General features: G+C 39.3%; 1 protein-coding gene across 17 annotated transcripts in view; it reads left to right on the top strand.

Annotated features, from left to right (window-relative positions):
* The window catches only part of cntln (centlein, centrosomal protein), a 608,473-nt gene that overhangs the window by 85,771 nt on the left and 502,692 nt on the right, over positions 1 to 20,010 (top strand). For 16 of the 17 annotated variants that reach the window (XM_069924314.1, XM_069924366.1, XM_069924283.1 and 13 more), the window contains one exon: positions 11,798 to 11,931. In XM_069924314.1, the coding sequence (XP_069780415.1) occupies positions 11,798 to 11,931 (134 nt within the window). Of the gene's footprint in view, positions 1 to 11,797; positions 11,932 to 15,861; positions 15,974 to 20,010 lie in introns of those variants that run through there. The other variant, XM_069924398.1, reaches the window with a different exon arrangement.

Genomic DNA, 20,010 nt, shown 5'->3' with positions numbered 1-20,010 from the left:
TATTTTTATCAAGTGCGTTAAAATAGAGTTTTCTGTCCTATTGGATACAATCCTGGAGTTCAATTTATAAATAAAATCACTTCTCTTTTAGGGAGTTCAATCCATTTTGTATCCAGGAGGGAACACCATCACCCTCAGAAAGGGATGAGATAATTCTCATTTGAGCCACCAAGTAGTATTTTTAAAACTGGATAACCAAAGGTCCCCTAATCTAGAGTCCCATGTTAATTTTTCCATAGGTACTCTGAGTACTTTACAGTTCCATATAAATTGTCCAATGGTGTTTATTGAGGGTTTTAAAAAATGTTTGAGATACTGGAATGGGCAGGACTGGAGAAGATACTGTAACCTAAGCTCATTAATATGTTCATTTTCACACAGTTAACTGCCAAATAGAGTAAAGAGCAAACACACCCACCTGCTCAAATCCTCTTGAATTCTACTGAGTAACGGGAGATAATTAAGTTTGTACAAATTCTGGGGCCCATCTGTGCGGCTGAGTTGTTTGAGCCCCCCCCCAAACGCCAACATCACCGGCATGTACGGCAGTACAGCGACCACATCCTGATCAAGGAAACAAAAGTTCCGGATTCTGTTTTTATCGTTGCCGATGGGGTCGCTCTTCCTATAGATGTAAGAGTCCTTGAACTTACCCAGGTCCACCACCACATCAGAGAAACGGACCTGCCAACCGCCATTAGTGGCCTCGGTAGTTGGCACAGAACAAGGTCTACTTTATTTACATGATGTGATTTCAGGGGTGGATTACTTGATAGATACGGGAGCTGAGTTCAGTATTGTTCCCCGACACAGTTTGAGTTGGCACAAGATGCACGTACTCCACCACTTTCAGCAGTTAATGTTACCACGATTCCTACTTTCGGAATGAGGAAGATTACGATACATACGGGTTCAGCGGTATTCTACTGGAAATGCATGGTGGCCTCAGTAGGTTTTCCCCTGTTAGGCGCAGATTTTTTGAGAGAACATGGTCTCCTGGTTGATGTACATAAATGCCATCTGATAGACACGCCAAATTCCAAAGTTTGCCCCTTAAAAGAATGCGTCGTTCTTTCCAACTGGTAAGAGTTCAGGTGATTCAGCAGAATGCAGATGCCTCGATACTGAGAGTTCTTGGGACTGTTGATGTCTAATTTTCAGGTCATAAGCTGTGGGATGGAGTATATCATTATATTGATACAACTGGTCCACCTGTTTATGCTAGGGCTTGTAGGCTTCCAAAAGACAAGCTTACAATTGCAAGAGCAGAATTCGCAGTAATGGAGGAATTAGGGGTGGTATGCAGGTCCAAAGTCCATGGGCTTCACCCCTTCACATGATGCCTAAAAGCTGCGGTGGTTGGCGGACATGTGGGGACTACAGGTGGTTGAACGATATTACCATCCCCAACCGCTATCCAATCCCTCATATTCAGGATTTCTCAGCACGGTTGGCTAACACTTCTATATTTTCCAAAGTAGATTTAGTAAAGGGATACAATCAGATTCCAGTTCACCCTGAGGATGTTCCAAAGATGGCTATTATAACCCCCTTTGGTCTCTTTGAATTTATCAGAATGCCGCTTGGTTTGAAGAACGCACCCCAGACGTTTCAAAGATTGATGGACGTTGTTACTAGGGACTTAGAAAGAATCTTCATATATTGGGATGACATTCTCATAGCGAGTCCCGATGAGGAATCGCATAAACGACACCTCCGTCTCCTGTTCGCTAGATTACAGGATTTTGTCCTTTCAGTCAACCCTGCAAAATGTCAATTTGGTACAGCTGCAATTGATTTTCTCGGCCAAATGATTTCTCGTACTGGAACTATACAGTTGCCGGACAAAGTGATTGCCATACTCAATTTTCCCTGGCCTTTTACTTGGAAGGATTTGCAACGATTCATAGGAATGGTTACGTTTTACCATCGTTTCATTAGAGGAGCGGCAGCCGTGATGCGCCCACAGTTTGACCTATTAAATAGAAAAAGATCAAATATATTGCATTGGGATGATCTATGGAACTCCAGTATCCATTCCAGGTGACATACATTTTGGTAGTGACATAAATCAGACAGCTGACTTGGATATTTTACATCTGTGAGAAATAGCAATAGGGCAAAACAACCCTATCCCATGGTTTTTCACTGGAGCTCCAAACATCAGGTCCCACATGACCTACTGACTGCAGAATTCGTGATGGTTAGGAAAGGTTAGAAAGGCTCAGCATTTCAATGCCCGTATGAGGGACCCTTCAGGATAATCAGGCGAGAAGGTGTGGTATTTACGTGGACGTAGGGGGCCAAAAGTGTATGTTCACAATTGAACGACTGAAACCGGCACACACTGACCTTCCAAGACCGATCTCTTCACCATTGAAGTCACTCCAGGCTGAACTATCAGCAGGAAACTGCGTCTGGCAGCCATGATTCTGGGGGGGGGGGGGGGGGGGGGATGGTGGTGTAGCGGGAGCCCCATGTGAACTGCAGAATCACGAGCAGCCTCAGCAGTTTAGAAAGCACATAGCCTCCAACGAGGTCCCAGTTCTCCAGCTACAAGCCAGGCACCAGCAATTAGGAAAAGCACACGAATAACAGCCCGCGCTTTTTATGGCACCTGAAACCCAAGGCTGGAAAGTGATGTCACTACCGCATCCCAGAAGGCTCAGTGTGAAACCCGCAGAGGGAACTATAAAAGCTGTGGTTAAGCACAATAAAGGTACTGATTCCTAACTGTCTCCAGTGTCATTTATTCCCACTTGCATAAGGTAGTGCCGTCAGATAGGCCACTATACTTGTGGATACTGACACAAAGTATTCATTTAAGACCTCCCCCAACCTCCTCTGCCTCCAGGCACATGTTGCCTCCTTTATCCTTTTGTGGCCTCACCTTTATTCTTGTCATCCTTCTGTTCCTCATACACATAGAACACCTTGGGGTTCTCCTTTGTGCTACATGCCAAGGCTTTCTCATGCCCCCTTCGAGCTCTCCTATCTCCTTTATAAGCTCCTTCCTGGCTATCATATATTTCTCATGATCCCTTCCTGTTTCCTGCTTCCTATATCTAAAATATGCTTCCTTCTTCCTTTTGACTAGTTCCCTGACCTGTTTCATCAGCCACAGTTCCCTTTTCCAACCTTCTTTTCCTTGACCCAGTGGGACAAACCTATCCTGAACCTTGCTAAAGTGGTCCCAAAACTTCTTCCACATTACTTCTGTTCTTTCAACCTTAAACATCTGTTTCCAATTTATTCCTGTTTCCAATTTATGAGGCTAGTTCCTGCCTCATCCCTTCATAATTAGCCCTTCCCCAGTTAAGCACTTTCCCACTTTGTCTGTTTTTATTCTTTTCCATAGCTATGCTGAAGCTAAGGGAGTTGTGATCATTCTCACCAAAATGCTCCCCCACTGAGAGATCCACTACCTGGCCAGCTTCATTCCCCAGAACCAGATCCATATGGCACACATGTCAAACTCTGGCCACCGTGGACTCTGGTTTTGGGGCCTGGCCGGTGTCAGGGGAAGCCAAGGCCGCTTCCCAGCGCCTGGAACCAGAGGCCTCGGGCCTGACCTCGCCAGGACTGTTGCCCACTCCCCCTCCCTGCCGTAGGCTGATCCGCGACTCACGGTGACGGGGCCGCTGATCCGCCGAGATGCCGCCCTGCAGCAAGAGCCGATGCCCCCGCACTGTCGTTGTCCAACCCGATCGCCCGCAAACCCCGCCCTCCCGCACACAGGCCTGAGTAAGTATTATGAACTTTAATCTCAGGATAAAACGATCTTCCAATAGTTTCATGTCACAGTGATAAATATATTTCTGGTTAAAAATGGTCCTGCACCTGGATACAAGCTCATTAGGCATAAAACTTGAAAAGTGTGTAAATCAAAGGATATCTGTACCAATGGAAAAAGGGCATGGAAAATAACCCTGCTAGAGTTCATGCCCATTTGATTGTTTCAGGAATCATGTTATTCTCCCACATTCTCAATAGCCCTCAGATTTTACTATTCGACAGCACACTAGCAACATTTGACAAATCCTCTATAGAGAAATATTATTTATTGAATATTTTATTTCTCATTTGTTAATGGTTCTGGAAAGAGTTTATCCAAAACTATTATTAAACATTTATTTTAATAAGAAAAAGTTTAACATTACATATGTTGAAAGAAGAGAAAACATGCAGATGTTGTTGAAAATTTTCAATAAATATTTAGTTCGGCCCTCGACTTATTCCAAGTTTTTAATTTTGGCCCTCCGTGAATTTGAGTTTGACACCCCTGCAGTATGGCCTCATCTCTAGATGGCCAATCCACATACTGTGTCAGGAATTCTTCTTATACACACCTAACAAATTCAGCCCCATCTATCCCTCTTGCAGTCAGGAGATGCCAGTCAATATGGAAGTTGAAATTTCCCATAACTACGACTCTGTATTTCCCGTACCATTCCAAAATCTGCCTGCTTATCTGTTCCTTGATGCCCCAAGGGCTATTTTGGGGCCTATAGGTTACACCCAGCACAGTTATAGCTCCCTTTCTATTTCTGACTTCCACCTACACTGATTCCAGACACTCCCTCTGCAGCGACCTCCCTTTCTGTAGCCGTGATATTATCCCTGACCAGTAATGCTACTTCCCACCCTTTTCTACCTCTTATCCTTTCTTTTCTTTGGCTTGGCATCGCGGACGAAGATTTATGGAGGGGTAAATTCCACGTCAGCTGCAGGCTCGTTTGTGGCTGACAAGTCCGATGCTGGACAGGCAGACACGGTTGCAGCGATTGCAAGGGAAAATTGGTTGGTTGGGGTTGGGTGTTGGGTTTTTCCTCCTTTGTCTTTTGACAGTGAGGTGGGCTCTGCTTCAAAGGAGGTTGCTGCCTGCCGAACTGTGAGGCGCCAAGATGCACGGTTTGAGGCGATATCAGCCCACTGGCGGTGGTCAATGTGGCAGGCACCAAGAGTTTTCTTTAGGCAGTCCTTGTACCTCTTCTTTGGTGCACCTCTGACTCGTTGGCCAGTGGAGAGCTCACCATATAACACGATCTTGGGAAGGCGATGGTCCTCCATTCTGGAGACGTGACCTACCCAGCGCAGTTTGATCTTCAGCAGTGTGGATTTGATGCTGTCGGCCTCTGCTATCTCGAGTACTTTAATGTTGGAGATGAAGTCACTCCAATGAATGTTGAGGATGGAGCGGAGACAACGCTGGTGGAAGCGTTCTAGGAGCCGTAGGTGATGCCGGTAAAGGACCCATGATTCGGAGCCGAACAGGAGTGTGGGTATGACAATGCCTCTGTATACGCTAATCTTTGTGAGGTTTTTCAGTTGGTTGTTTTTCCAGACTCTTTTGTGTAATCTTCCAAAGGCGCTATTTGCCTTGGCGAGTCTATTGTCTATCTCGTTGTCGATCCTTGCATCCGATGAAATGGTGCAGCCGAGATAGGTAAACTGGTTGACTGTTTTGAGTTTTGTGTGCCCGATGGAGATGTGGGGGGGCTGGTAGTCATGGTGGGGAGCTGGCTGATGGAGGACCTCAGTTTTCTTCAGGCTGACTTCCAGGGCAAACATTTTGGCAGTTTCCGCAAAACAGGATGTCAAGCGTTGAAAAGCTGGTTCTGAATGGGCAACTAAAGTGGCATCGTCTGCAAAGAGTAGTTCCTGGACGAGTTGCTCTTATGTCTTGGTGTGAGCTTGCAGGCGCCTCAGATTGAAGAGACTGCCATCCGTGCGGTACCGGATGTAAACAGCGTCTTCATTATTGAGGTCTTTCATGGCTTGTTTCAGCATCATGCTGAAGAAGATTGAAAGAGGGTTGGTGTGAGAACGCAGCCTTGCTTCATGCCATTGTGAATGGAGAAGGGTTCAGAGAGCTCATTACTGTATCTGACCCGACCTTGTTGGTTTTCGTGCAGTTGGATAACCACGTTGAGGAACTTTGGGGGGCATCCGAGGCGCTCTAGTATTTGCCAAAGCCCTTTCCTACTCACGGTGTCGAAGTCTTTGGTGAGGTCAACAAAGGTGATGTAGAGTCCTTTGTTTTGTTCTCTGCACTTTTCTTGGAGCTGTCTGAGGGCAAAGACCATGTCAGTAGTTCCTCTGTTTGCGCGAAAGCCGCACTGTGATTCTGGGAGAACATTTTCGGCGACACTAGGTATTATTCTATTTAGGAGAATCCTAGCGAAGATTTTGCTTGCAATGGAGAGCAGCATGATTCCCCTGTAGTTTGAGCAGTCTGATTTCTCGCCTTTGTTTTTGTACAGGGTGATGATGATGGAATCACGAAGGTCCTGAGGCAGCTTTCCTTGGTCCCAGCAGAGCTTGAAAAACTCATGCAGTTTGGCATGCCGAGTTTTACCGCCAGCCTTCCAGACCTCTGGGGGGGTGGGGGGATTCCATCCATACCTGCTGCTTTGCCACTTTTCAGTTGTTCAATTGCCTTATATGTCTCTTCCTGGGTGAGGACCTCATCCAGCTCTAGCCTTAAGGGCTGTTGAGGGAGCTTGGACTGAGGCCGGTGCCGCTGCCGCCTTCCCTGTGCCCGGACCGGGGCCGCCGCCTTCTTCGCTCTACCGAGGCCGGAGCCACCGCCTCCCCCTCGCTTTTTACATTTTACACCCAGTTTACCTCTTATCCTCTACCTCTTAAAACACCAAAACCCTGGGACCTGCATCTCCCAATCTTGACCCTCTTCCAGACAAGTTTCATTAATGGCCACAACATTGAAGCTCCACGTGCTGATCAATGCTCTAAGTTCATCCCCTTTATTCCTAAAACTCTTAAAACATTTTTATTGAGTTTAACATGACAATCCACATATAAGATATTAATAAAGCAAGGCAAAATATTAACATATTGTGTGTTAACCTTAATTTTGTTATGTATATGACAAATTTTAAATTCAATCTCTTATTATCAAATATAATTAAAATGATTATACGTATAAATCAGTTAAATACTATTCTCTCGAAGACAGACGGATCAGTACTAGAGCTGCATATTATGATACTATTTTATAAATTGTACCCATACCTTGTCAAACTGTAACTTTTTATCTTTAATATTATATCTAATTTTCTCTAAGCTTAGATATGACATGACATCATGTAACCATTGTGCAGGAATTTGTGAGAGTTCATCTTTCCATGTCATTAAAACTGCTTGTCTATCTATCAACGTGCTAAAAGCTAAAACTTTCTCTTGAGGTGCCGATTAAAAATTTATCTGGTTCATGTGAAAAACCAAACAGGGCAGTTAAAGGGCATGGATCTAATTTAAACTGAAAAATTGTTGACAAAGAATGAAAAATCTTCTGACAATCTACAATTAATATACACAGTTTACTTTTATTATTAAAATTTGATAAATTAGCAAGTGGTCCTTCTTGGGCAGAAAGAGAACTGAACTTTTCTAAGAAATCGTTTATGTTGGCAATTTTAGGTTCCGTTTTACCTTTTTCATTTTCATAATTGTCACATAATCCGATGGTGAGGATAAGAATGAGAATATGGGCTCAATTTAGGAAATATTTTGGTTATAATAATTTTTCTCTGGCTAGTTCTATTATGGATAACAATTCATTCACGCCTTCAGTTTTAGATGAAGGCTTTAAGGAATGATACAGATTTGATATTAAAAATTTATTTATTTGAAATTACTTTCTTTGAACAATTTTCAGTTGAATTCAAGCTTTCCAATAGCCACATTTTAAAGATATTTGCAAATTAGGAATTTTGTTCAGTCTAAATTGGACACTTTTCCTTGAATCACAAATTTGAATATACTTGAAATACTCTTTGATCTACAATTTGTCCATAGTGGATTGATATCACAAATGTATATTGATCTATTTGATTTAATATCAGCCCCAATGGGTAAGATTAAAAATGACTGGGATTGTGATCTTACTATAACTTTTCAAATGATCAATTAATCTTCATTTTGTGCAAGGCACCGTTTATTACAATTTAAGGAAGTACACAGAATACATATGTCAAAACTTAAATTATCTCATTTCTGTGTGGATGTAGATCCATTTTGTGAAAAGTGTAAAATTTTTACAGCCTCACTGATTCATATGTTTTGGCAGTGTCCTAAATTTGGAAGATATTCCTAATACCCCTAGTGTTGAAATAGACACATTTCAGCCCTTTTAACTGGCTACATTTATGTTTTGTCCCCTGCCTGTCCACCAACTCAGAACACATAGCAGCATGCTTTTGTCCCGCTACTCTAATGACTCCACTCACATTCTGATTCCCAACCCCCTGCCAAACTAGTTTAAACCTTTCTGAACAGCTCTAGCAAACCTGCCTGCCAGGATATTTTCCCCTCTCCAGTTTAGATGCAACCCGTCCATTTTGTACAGGCCCAATGTTTCCTAGAAGAGATCCCAATGATCCAGTAATCTGAACTCCTGCACCATCTCTCCAGCCACGTATTCATCTGCCACAACTTCCTGTTCCTTCCCTCTTCGGCGTATGGCGCAGTCAGCAATACTGAGATTACCACCCTTGAAGTCTGGCTGCTTGCTCTCCCCCTCCAGAATGCTATGAACTCGATCTGAGACATCCTTGACCCTGGCATCTGGAAGGTAACATACCTTACTGGAGTCTCAAACTCATTCACCAAACCTCCTTTCTGCTCTCCTAACCAATGAGTCCCCAATTATCATAACTCCTCTTTTCCTCCTCCCCTTCTGAGCCGAGGGGCCAGCCTCTGTGCAGAGATCTGACGATCACGACTTATCCTTGGTAGATTGTCTTACCCAACAGTATCCAAAGCAGGATACTTGTTGTTGAATGGAACAGCCCCAGGGATACCTTGCACTATTTTCCTCTTCCCCTTCCCTCTTCAAACTGTCACCCACTTAACTGCCTCATGGCTTTTAGGGGATGACTGCCTCTGACTCCTGAATGATCCTGAGTTTATCCAGCTCCAGTTCCTTAATGCAGTCTCCAGGAGCTGAAGCTGGATGCACCTCTTGCAGGTGTGGTCATCAGGGAAAATTGTGCAGTCCCAGATTTTCCACATCCTACAATTTGAGCATCCCACTGGCCTAACTGCTGACTCCATTAACCTTTCCTATCTTAAAATCATACGAACCAACATAAAATTATTGTTGCCACCATATCTTCCTGGACAAAAGAATCGCTATGACTGTAAGGACTCAACTAAAATTAATTATGATTAGGGGTCTGATTAGAAGAGTATCTCTGATACACCAAGACAAGCTCTCGATCTTTGAAACTACTGATAAAACATTTAAGGAGGATAGGGCCCCACAATTACAAGAAAAGGTGCTTTAGCCATAATTACTCACGAGGACTAAAATTGTTAATGTATCATTCTGTAAATAAAATGGTTCCATCTGACTGTGTAGACCCATCAGTCAATGGCACCATCTATGCTCTTCTCTCCTTATTAAACACTGAATTGCCAGAGATGCCTCTTGCCATTCTTTAAGGTAGTCATGGCTTTCTTTAAATTGTAGTGATAAATACAGCTGCTTGGCTGAAGGTGATGGAAGTCATTCAAACTAAAGGACTCATTTGGAGTAACAGTCTTAATGAATAAATTTCCATTCAAAGGAGGCTTTACCTTCTGAAACAGGACATATTTATGAAAGTGTTCCTGTTCAATTTATATGAATTCCCAGATCGTTAACTTGAGAATGAATGATGTTCTTCATAGAATTTCTGAACATCATTTGTTTTGAATCACAAGGACTTCCTTATCAGCAGAAGTTTTGAAGTCTAGATTTGTACCAGCTGCATCATTTCAGTCAACAGTGGCATCCCCTTGATGTAGTCAATGGCAAAGCTGCAGACTTTGCAAGGTAAATGAAAAGAGGAAAAAACAGATTGTTGTGAGAATGTCCAATCTGAAACCAATTCTGGAACAGATTGAGGGTAGTTTCTATTGGAGAGAAGCATTAAGATTGATTTCTGCTGTTGGTGTATTTGAGCAAACCTTGTTTATTTGCTCTGCACAATCCAATGATCCATTACATCCATTCTACAATTGGTCAGTTCTGCTCTTTAAACTAAACAAATCAACAATTGTGGGGAAGAGTAAAAGGAAAAATACTGAAAATAAAGTGTGAAATAAAAACATAAATACATTTTGTTACTATCAATTTGGACTTTTGCATAAACAGAGAATAAGCAGCCATGAATTTGAGTGATAGAAAATATAGAATGGGGATACAAATACTCCCCTGTCCTAACAATTTTTGAAAAAATATCTACTTGTTAGGAAGTCATTTGGATTTTATTTTGATCTCTTCACTGAAGGTCCTCAGTTTTGAGCTCTGCATTTACTAATATATAATGAGCAACATCAAGCACCAATATTGTCGATCAGAGTGTGGCTCTAGATGCTGCTTTGAGTTGTCTGAGTTAGGAAAATTCAATGCCGATAAATAATGCATGCTGTAATTAGGCCCTACATTAGTAGGGCATGTTTAGTGTTGAATATACAAAGGTCTTTTTAACTTTATTCTTAATTATTTGATAACCATTCATGGAATTTATATTTCAATTTATTTTTTTTCCCCCTGCTCAGCTCAGTATTCACAGATGCATTAAATGTCATCCCCACTTGTTTTGTTCATTTACAAATACAATTCATTTTATTATTTTTGTTTCTAAGCTGCCTTTTCCAATTGAGGCTTCCCTGCTAGTTGGTATGGTCTACAATTTGAGTTGCTGTACTATGATCACTGATGAGAGCAAGAAACTGTTGTGATCGCAGCATCAAGCCCTGAGGCGCCCCATCCCATTCTGACATAACTTCTTATATGTTCATGCTGTTCTTGTCCTTCAACCAGTTTTTCATCCATTCTGAGGTTTCATCCTGAATCCCCACAGTTTTGATCTTAATGAATGGAGTTTTGACAAAAAAACTCTTTTCCAGTTATCAATTTTTGTTTAGGCAGTTCAACTTGAACAGAATATTTATTTTATAAATGATCACACAGGTCTGTTGAAAGTGATCCCTGATTTCTGTACAGCAGAATTCTATAATCATCAATATATCAAGGCAGAGAAGAAATTGCATATAACAGGGCTTACATGTAACAGGAATTGTTTTATAGATATTGAATATGCAATCATTTTTAATATTGTTTCTGCAGACTTAGGAAAGTAAAATAGTAGCCCGCATCACATGCAAATAAAGATACGGTTGTTGTCCGCATCATCTACTAGTGGAATTTAAAAAGTAAGCGCATGATGATAGTTGACTGGAAGATAAGTTACAGCGAGAAACTCTGGCATTGTTGCTTTGAGCTTGCTGCTCGAAGGCGCAGGAGAGGAATGTTTGAAAGATCTGATACATTTTCCCCTCCTCTGTGAACTGATGTCTAATCACCACTCAACACCTCAGGAGAGGGCAGTTGGGACTAGAAGACTGAGAATGTGTTTTCCACTGTGGCAGTTTTGCAGGTTTGAGCAACGGTGTTACACACATTTGATTAAATGTAACCATTATCAAATATTAAGTAAAAAAGCAGTTTTGTACATACCCATATGCATTATGTATTATTCAAAGCCAAAATAACAGCCAGTTTTGAAAACTATCCTTTCTAAATCTATGTCTCCATGGATATAGATCTAGAGTTAGTTGACTTGTTTGTGGGACATATTGGTGACAAATTGCTGCTAACCTCTCTTAATTTATTTCTGAACATTAAGGCTTTTTAAAATAAAATAATCCTAAAACTATTGTAGTTGCAAGGTGTGTTTTTTTTCCCCCACCAATTCTGCTTTTGTTGCTCTGACTATGGTAATAATAGGACCTGGAGGATGATTTGAAGGAAGCCAGGAAGCAAGTCGAAAAGATGCACGACAAATGTAATAACTTGTCATCTCACCTTGTGGATCAACAAACAGAACTAGCACGAAAGGACTCTGAAATCACTAAATTCAGGCAAGTGGTGTTTTAGTAAATGTGATATGAATTTTACATGTCATTTTGCTCTATCAATGGTTCAATGATGGATTGAGTTTTATGTTTTGCATTAGTAATAATCCTTACAATGTTGGAAGAATATATTTTCATTGTAGATGAAGAGTGCAGACTCTCTAACAATAGAAATTGTTGATTACTACAAAATATTTCAGTGACCAAATTTCTAGGATTCAAATAAAAACTCTTAAAATTTTAAGTTGCATTTTAATTGTTGAAGTTGACAGAGCAGCAGGAACACACAAATGGCTAGGTTAAAGGTTCAACATGCCCAGACTTCAGTTTTATGTGACAGCATGTAAATCTTTCCTGCATTAAAGCCAAAGGATTAGTGCTGGATATTTGAAAAGCTGCTGAGAAATGGAAAACTCAAAAGAGAAAGCTGTAAGAACTTGGCTCTTTCATTCATTACTGCATTGTCAGATTGGGTGGGTGCATTAATTTGTACAAAAAAGCCTGTGAAGTAGTATTATGCAGATGCATTGAGATGTTTGATTAAATTTACCTATATCCTTTTATTGCAATCATTTTATCCTGCCAGCAAACAATAACCAAAGTACTTTTATTGCATATTTTCTTTAAGAATGTTATGACAATGTCATCGAATACAACAGGAACAGTGAATGTTTGTAATTGGAACATATGGACAATCATAATTCTTGTTAGACGAGGTGCAGAGCTTTAAATGTCATTCTTTATTGTTCAAACTATTCCATACATTGAAATCTAAATAGGGTTCACTCAAATGATCTCCCCAACATCTTGTCTCCACCCCCACAAGGTGACTAGAATTGATAACTTGGAGAAATAGGTATGCCTAATACTTCCTTGAATGGTTTGTGTCCAATTATTGAGGCATGTAGTTTCAGTGGTACTTTTAGTTAAGCATTAAGTTCAAACCTCTAAGGTTCATCACATTTCCAACTATATGTAGAAATTGGATTCTGAGTTTTTAACCTTATTAAGATAATTGTACAGGATAATGCCTTTACCTCTGAGTTACTAAACTTTAAATTATATTAAACCAGTTCATGCCAGTAAAAGTCATTTTTATGTTATATTACACCTTGTGAATGAAGACACCAGGTATTTTAATTGATTCTCATATAAACGGGGTAAGTAAAATGGAACTGGAGCAATTTTGTTTTGAAGCTGAATATCTGCTTTCAGGAGTGTATACAAAAAATACTAAAATGGTCTGGCCATGGAAAATTTCTCAAAACTGTTCTGAGCTACTATAGACTGTTGGAAAAAAGCTTAGTTAGTATTGAAAAACTTCCATCAGTTTCAATGTGCTTGTTTCTGTATCTTAATAAATTGGACCAAGTGAGAGATTTCCTATTCCAGGGATGTGTTGCATTTCAAAATTATTTTAATATTAAAAATTATCTGTAATACATTTTCAGCTTATTAAGAAATAAGGCAATGAGTTTTTGAAACATAAAATAATAAGTTCTTTGTGAAAAGATAGTCAGTTAGTAAGTTGGCAGTCTACCTCTACGACATCTGGTTTCACTTGACCATGACAATGTTTTACTGGACTTTATCCAGGGAATCCTGTGTTAGTAGGATAAAATTCTGGAAGTATGTTTCCTTCAAGTTAAAAACTGTGTCATAGTTGAAGACTGTTAATTTTAGAGGCCTGGTTGAAGCCTAGTTTTCTGATTTATCAGGTTTTTCATTATAAACAAAAGCAATGTTCAGGGATTTAATTTATTCATTTCCCCCTACAGAGAAATGCCATCATCAATTACAATTTCACCTTCTGTAATCTGCAACCATTTTTCAGAAAATTAGACATGATTTGCTTTCATAGAACCTGATAGTTTTGCCCTGGCCTTAATACAGTACATGAACTGATATCACGAAAATGGACTGTTATCATATGCATGTTTGAGGAAGAATTCCATGTTCAAATTGGTTGTCACAACTCATAACAGTGACTGCACTCGCAAAAAAACTTTGTTATCTATAAATCACTCAGACCTCCTAAGATCATGTAAAGTACTAAGGTATTATATCGCAAGCTAATCTTCCCTCCATCTGTCAATAATTTTGTACTGGTTGATCAAACCAAATATTGGACTATTTTCTAACAGGTATATTTTATTGAGAATTTTTGAATGTACCGTATATTTTGGCATATAAATCGAATCATGAAACCCTAAAAAAAACTCTAAAAAAATGGGGGTTGACTTGTATGCCAGATAAACTTTTGAAACCTTAAAATCAGCTCAAAAACTACTCTATGCCAAATCAAACACATTTAAATCCCTTTCACTATCATCGTCTGAGGCAAAGATCGTGGCAAGCACATCCACACTCTCACTGTTGAAACACTTATACGGATCCCATTCTGTATCTGATGAGGCCATTTCAGCTTTGTTGTCAGTATCCCATAATAAATCATCTTCTGTGCCATAATTTCCACAAGAGATACCACACTTTTTAAATGATTTTATTACAGTTTCTAAATGTCCAATGCCTTCAGCATGAATTTACACAGCATATCAAGTGATGCAGCACGCATTGTCCTGTCTTTTATAAACAATTTTTCTGCAATCGACATCCATGTATTCCATTCCCAAGAAAATGGTCTTTGAAAGGCTTTTTCTAGGAGACATCGAGAGGTTGCAATATAGATGTCAAACCACCCGGGATAATTGCCATGTAAGTCTCATGTGCTAATCTACTTTTAGTGTTCTCAGTTAAGTGGCTATGAAACATCCCAGATCAGCAAACTCCATTCCTTGCGTAAATCGCCTGGCCACTTGTTCCACATATTTTCTATCCATTGTTTTACACCATTTTCATCCATCCATCTTTTTTAATGAAAATGTACAAAAATACCCACAGGGAATTTTATTTTTATGTTTGAAGATTACCTTGGGTCTTAATTTCGTCCGGTTGGTCATGTATGATAACACCATGGCAAACCTGGTCCTTTCATGGCTTGTACTATGGTTTGCATAGTTTTCATACTTTTCCATTTCTCTGTTTTATTGCCTATCATGTCAAAATTCATGGGGGTTTCGTCCAATTTTTCACTATTTGTCAAAGCAAACTTGTGTTTCTGCCAGTTACATCTAATAAACTGGTGAAAACTTACAACTTTATGGTAGTTTCTGAGCAATTTTTGTTTTTTGACGTAATGCCAGATTTTTCCTGTTCATGAAACGGTTGCACCAGCCTACTGTAGCTTCAAAATCATTACCGAGTTCTGGATGTGACTTTTCCCAATGCAGTGCAAATGTTCTTATTTTATTTTGGGTGACTGTGTAGCAATCTTGCCTCTGTTCATGTACCCATTCTGCAACGTGATTTTTCAACTCTGGCAGACAAGTGATTCCCCTTCTCATCGAACATTGCCTTTTTGGAATTTTTCTTAAGGTCTCTTCTTTCTTCCTCCAATCTCTTACCAACTTCTCATATATAATATATATATATATATTTTTTTTTTTAATTTTATTGCAGCAGCGCAGTTGTTGGTTTCCTTAACTATTTCTCTCACTTTTACTTTAAAACTTGCTTCATACTTTTGTCATTTTGATGGCACCTCCATGATAACAATCACCTCCAACCAACACCCAGCAGATCAATCATTGCAATTTTTGGGGGTCTATCTTCACCGACAAATGCCAAAAATCTCAGGCGTCTCAATTTTTGGGGATAGACTTATACACCCGATATATGATAAAACCCTTAAAATGAGGCTGAAAAAGGTGGTGGGGGGTGGGGGGGGGGTGGTGGTGACTTATTTGCCAGTTGACTAATATGCTGAAATATACGGTATGTATGCATTTGAAAATTTAGAGGATCATTCAGTGTGAATGTGAAAGTGATGCATATGACTGTATCAGAATGTAAAACTTTAATTGTACTGCCATCTACAGAAAGTAAATCAGCTCCAAGCTGATGAATATTAAGTTAACTGCAAGCTGGAGGCTTTTCCTTAACTTGTGCTATACAGGATATAATTCAATGAAATATTGGAAATGAAAAGGTAATTAGCCTCTGTTTTAAAAAGATGCAATTAAATTGTATTCCTGCTTTATTTAGTTAAGGCATCAGTAAAATATTTAGTGAGATGTTTTAAACTTTTTTCCATGAATCAATAAATTGCAATAATCTTTGATGATCAGGCATGAAGTATTTCAAAATATTTGCTTTCAATGTTGATATTGACAATGCAGGATCAATTCTTGATCAACTCTTGCTTAATTTTTAAAAAAATATTGTCTTGTTTCAGTGTTTCTTTATGAAGAGTTTTATGTTTTCTTCCTTTCACATCCATCAATTGAGGATGTACCCTGTAAATAGTGGCACTTAGAATACAGTACAGTTCAGTATATGTTTTGACATTGCTATATTGCACAATCAATTTGGAGCAGAAAGAAACAGTATTTCCATTTAAAAACTTGCAAAAAGAAAGTAGCATATTTTGTGATGTGTGGCATTACAAGAGCAATCATAAATCTTCAAATATCGTATTCTTTTATTCCATGAAGGCATTTTCTCATTCTTTGAAAAATAATCTGAGCATTTGATTAAACTCAAATAAATTAAAAATTCATGTAATTTGTATTTTTGCATTAATGCAGCATTTCTCAGGTTAGAAGATGGATAGTAATTTCTGATGATAAATGGTCTCTAAGAATAGGAATGATGATGCCATTCTGAAAAACTGAATTTACCTATACCAAAGGACTCCTGAATTACAGTCTTTATCCTTGTTCCTGTGATATCCATTGGTTTATGTGAAAATATTTTAAAATATAGTGTCCATTTTCTATTGCCTATGGGGAGTCAGAATTTTTAGTTGTAAGGTTTTTTACAAGAACATAAGATCAATGAAGGTAAACTGACCCAGCTTATTCTCCATAATTTCAGTACCTTGTGTACAACAATTGCCATTCACTTGCACATGAAACCATGTAGTCTCTGAGGAGATGTGAAAAACCGATTAAATTTTTTTTAAGGAACTAAGGGAAATTTTGCGCTGATTCCCCACATTGATCAGAATTAAAAAAGAAATAAATTCCTGAAGGAGCATAACAAATCAGCTTTTTGTTACAAGCAGAAACCTATTATACTAGTCCTAGAAAGTATTCTGGCGGAAGGAGGAACCACCCAACATTTGATCCTCCCTGACCTTTATTTGGAGCGAAATGTCAAAAGAAAACATTACCATCTTCATCCTCAGTTGAGTCTCAACATTGATGAAGGGCATTGTGTTTTTAATCAATAACCTGTTTTCTGCTTTAACTGGTGCCATATGATGGACTCCTAGTTCTTCACGTGCTTTATGAAATGATATGGTTTAATAAAGATAGCTGCTATTAGTTATTCCTGATATTCAGGAATATTCAGATATTCTGTGTCCATCATGCTGATGCCTTCTCAGGCTATATCCAGGACTATGTGCTTGATCCACCTGTTGTTATTGTTGAAGGCCATTTAATTTAAAGTCTCAACTTTTCTCCTACTTCCAATTATCCATTTACTTGCTGAATATGGTTAATCCAATGCAAGCTACTAAATGGTTTTGGTTGTATCTGGAAACTGCTTTTGTGGTATATTTTTGTCATAATAAGTCTTGTGAATATTTAATGTTATGCCACCATTACATAAGCAGGTGTTAGTAGGTGATTAGTCTCCAATAAATTACATCCTTGTGAAGTTTCTAGTATCAACCAGACCTGAATATAGTTAGATCATATGAGGACGACAAGGCTGGCTCACACCACAAGGAGCTTCTGATTTGCTCCACTGTTTTTATCACCCTTAAGCAAATGTTATCCTTTCTTGTCGCATTATTTTCTTGGGGAAATCTTCGGTCTTTACAACATGAAGAATTGTATGAGTGAGCCTTCCCATGCTCCTCTTTTCATTGAGAGCTTCTAGCTGTTTGGCCTATTGCATATTTGCATACTGAATAGACTGCTGCTTGGCTGATTTTCGGTTTAATCATATCCTAGCCATCAGACAAGAGAGTTTGATGGTAGAAAGCCACAAACTGACTTGCTGATGGTCAGTTCAATGATTTCAATGGTTGTACAGTAACAATAATCTGATACTGGTAGATGTCTTTGATCTATCAAGCAGCAGCAGTTTAAGAATGAGGTGTAAATACTCACAAAGTATGATCAGGTGGTTTCAAACTTCTGATTACCTGAAAAATGTCATGTAAAAAGAAAGTCTGCTGGTTGCTATCTTGGACTCTGTCCCATCATTTTCAGTTTTGAAAAGATCTGAGATTAAGATGAAAGGATGTCTGAATAAGATTTGGGCGGGAAGTGTGGCCAGGAGCCATGTTGGAATTAATCCAGTCAATGCTCATTGTGATAATTAGCAGCCCCTTTAGTCACAAGAAAGGAACATGTGACAGCAAGCTCAGAACACTTTTTATCAGTTACTCGTTTCATGTACGCCGCTGCAGTGGTGATAAAATTCTGTAATACAGCCATATTTAATTTGTTCTGGTCAGTTTTTCAAACTTTCATTTAGTTTCCAGAATACACAATTTCAGGTCCTGGCCATGTTTTCTTTCTAGTTTAAACAGCTTTGTTGGTTTCTTTTTTTTTGAGCCTTATTGATGGCCAGCAACAAGTGTAAAAAAAAGTCATTGCTACCTGCAGTTCTTGGTAATTGCTGAGAATTGTTTTGATGATGAAAAATTATGTTTAAAAAAAAATCAAAATGATTTTAAAAATCGCTGCCATTTTGTAGGCTCTGATATTAACTTTCACTTTTGATATTGTGACAGTATGTAGAGGTGTTTGGGAGATAAATTGGGAGGTTTGTTAGAGCAGGTTACACACAGATACTTTAAAACAGAATTTTTGCAGTTTTGCAGAGTGCTCACAAACTCATGATGGACTGTTATTTGCAAAAGGGAACAATGTAGCAACATACAGCAGCAGCTTTGTCTGTAAAAAAAACAGTTTGCTGTCTGGAAGAGCATGTGATCTTTGCAGGCAGAGGCAGATCAGCTTTGCTCTGAGTGGGAGGGAGTGAGAGAGAGGAGAGACAGAGAGTTCAGTTCCAGAGGGACAAGCTGGCAAGCTTTGGAAGACTGCCTAGTCAAAGGAGAGGACTGGCTGTCTGGTGTTTCCCTTTGAATAGGAGAAACAGAAAGGCACTCTGTGGTGACCTGAAAGAAAGAGGTTATCTGGAGAACCCTAAAAGGGGGAAAGACACTTGAGTGGCTGTCCTGGAATGAGAAAACCCTCTCTAAAAACTAACAAGAACCCTCCTGAATGGTAGCCATTTACCTGTTAAGCACCAAAGCCTGGTGAACTTTATTAATGCTAACTTCTGTGCACAGGACAAGAATTGCGTGCAACCAGGGAGATGGAACTGTGAACCAAAGAACTTTTCTAAACTTACACACACATTATACACGCTTGTGCTTAGAATTAGAGGGGGGTTAAGTAGGTTAAGTAAGTCAATAGAGATAAGTTAAAGTTTGATTCTATTTTCATGTTTAAAGATAATTAAAAGCAATTTTTGTTTAAGTAACCCTTTGTTGTGGTGCATATCTATTGCTACTGGGTTTTGGGGTCCTCTGGACTCATAACAATATTTCCTTTTTAGGCCAAGTCATTTTCTATTTTTCTTACATAATAAACATTTGCTTGGAGGAGTTAGGGATAGAGTAAAATGTACCTAGGTGCTAGACATTGGCTGCATTCGCTAATTTTAATGGTTGTGCTTTACTGTATGATACAAATTTTAGATTTTTTCCATGATATCAGGTATTTATCAGCTGGTTGCTATCCACCTTTCGGGATAGGCTTTTTCTCTCTCCCATGCTGTTGCTCACAGACATGGAAGAGTTATGCAGTAACAAACAATCCACTGGAGCAACATTAATGGGACAAAAGAATTGTTAATGTTTTCAACTGGAACCCTTCATCAGGTCATCTTCTTGGTCCTGATAAGGGATTTGGCCCAAAACATTGACGATTCTTTATCTCCCACTGATGTTGCTCAATCCACCAAGTTCCTCCAGTTGATTGTTTATTGATCCAGATTCCA

This window comes from Narcine bancroftii, chromosome 1 (assembly GCF_036971445.1).
Source record: "Narcine bancroftii isolate sNarBan1 chromosome 1, sNarBan1.hap1, whole genome shotgun sequence".
Lineage (NCBI taxonomy): Eukaryota > Metazoa > Chordata > Chondrichthyes > Torpediniformes > Narcinidae > Narcine > Narcine bancroftii.
This window is presented reverse-complemented; position numbering and strand designations above follow the sequence as displayed.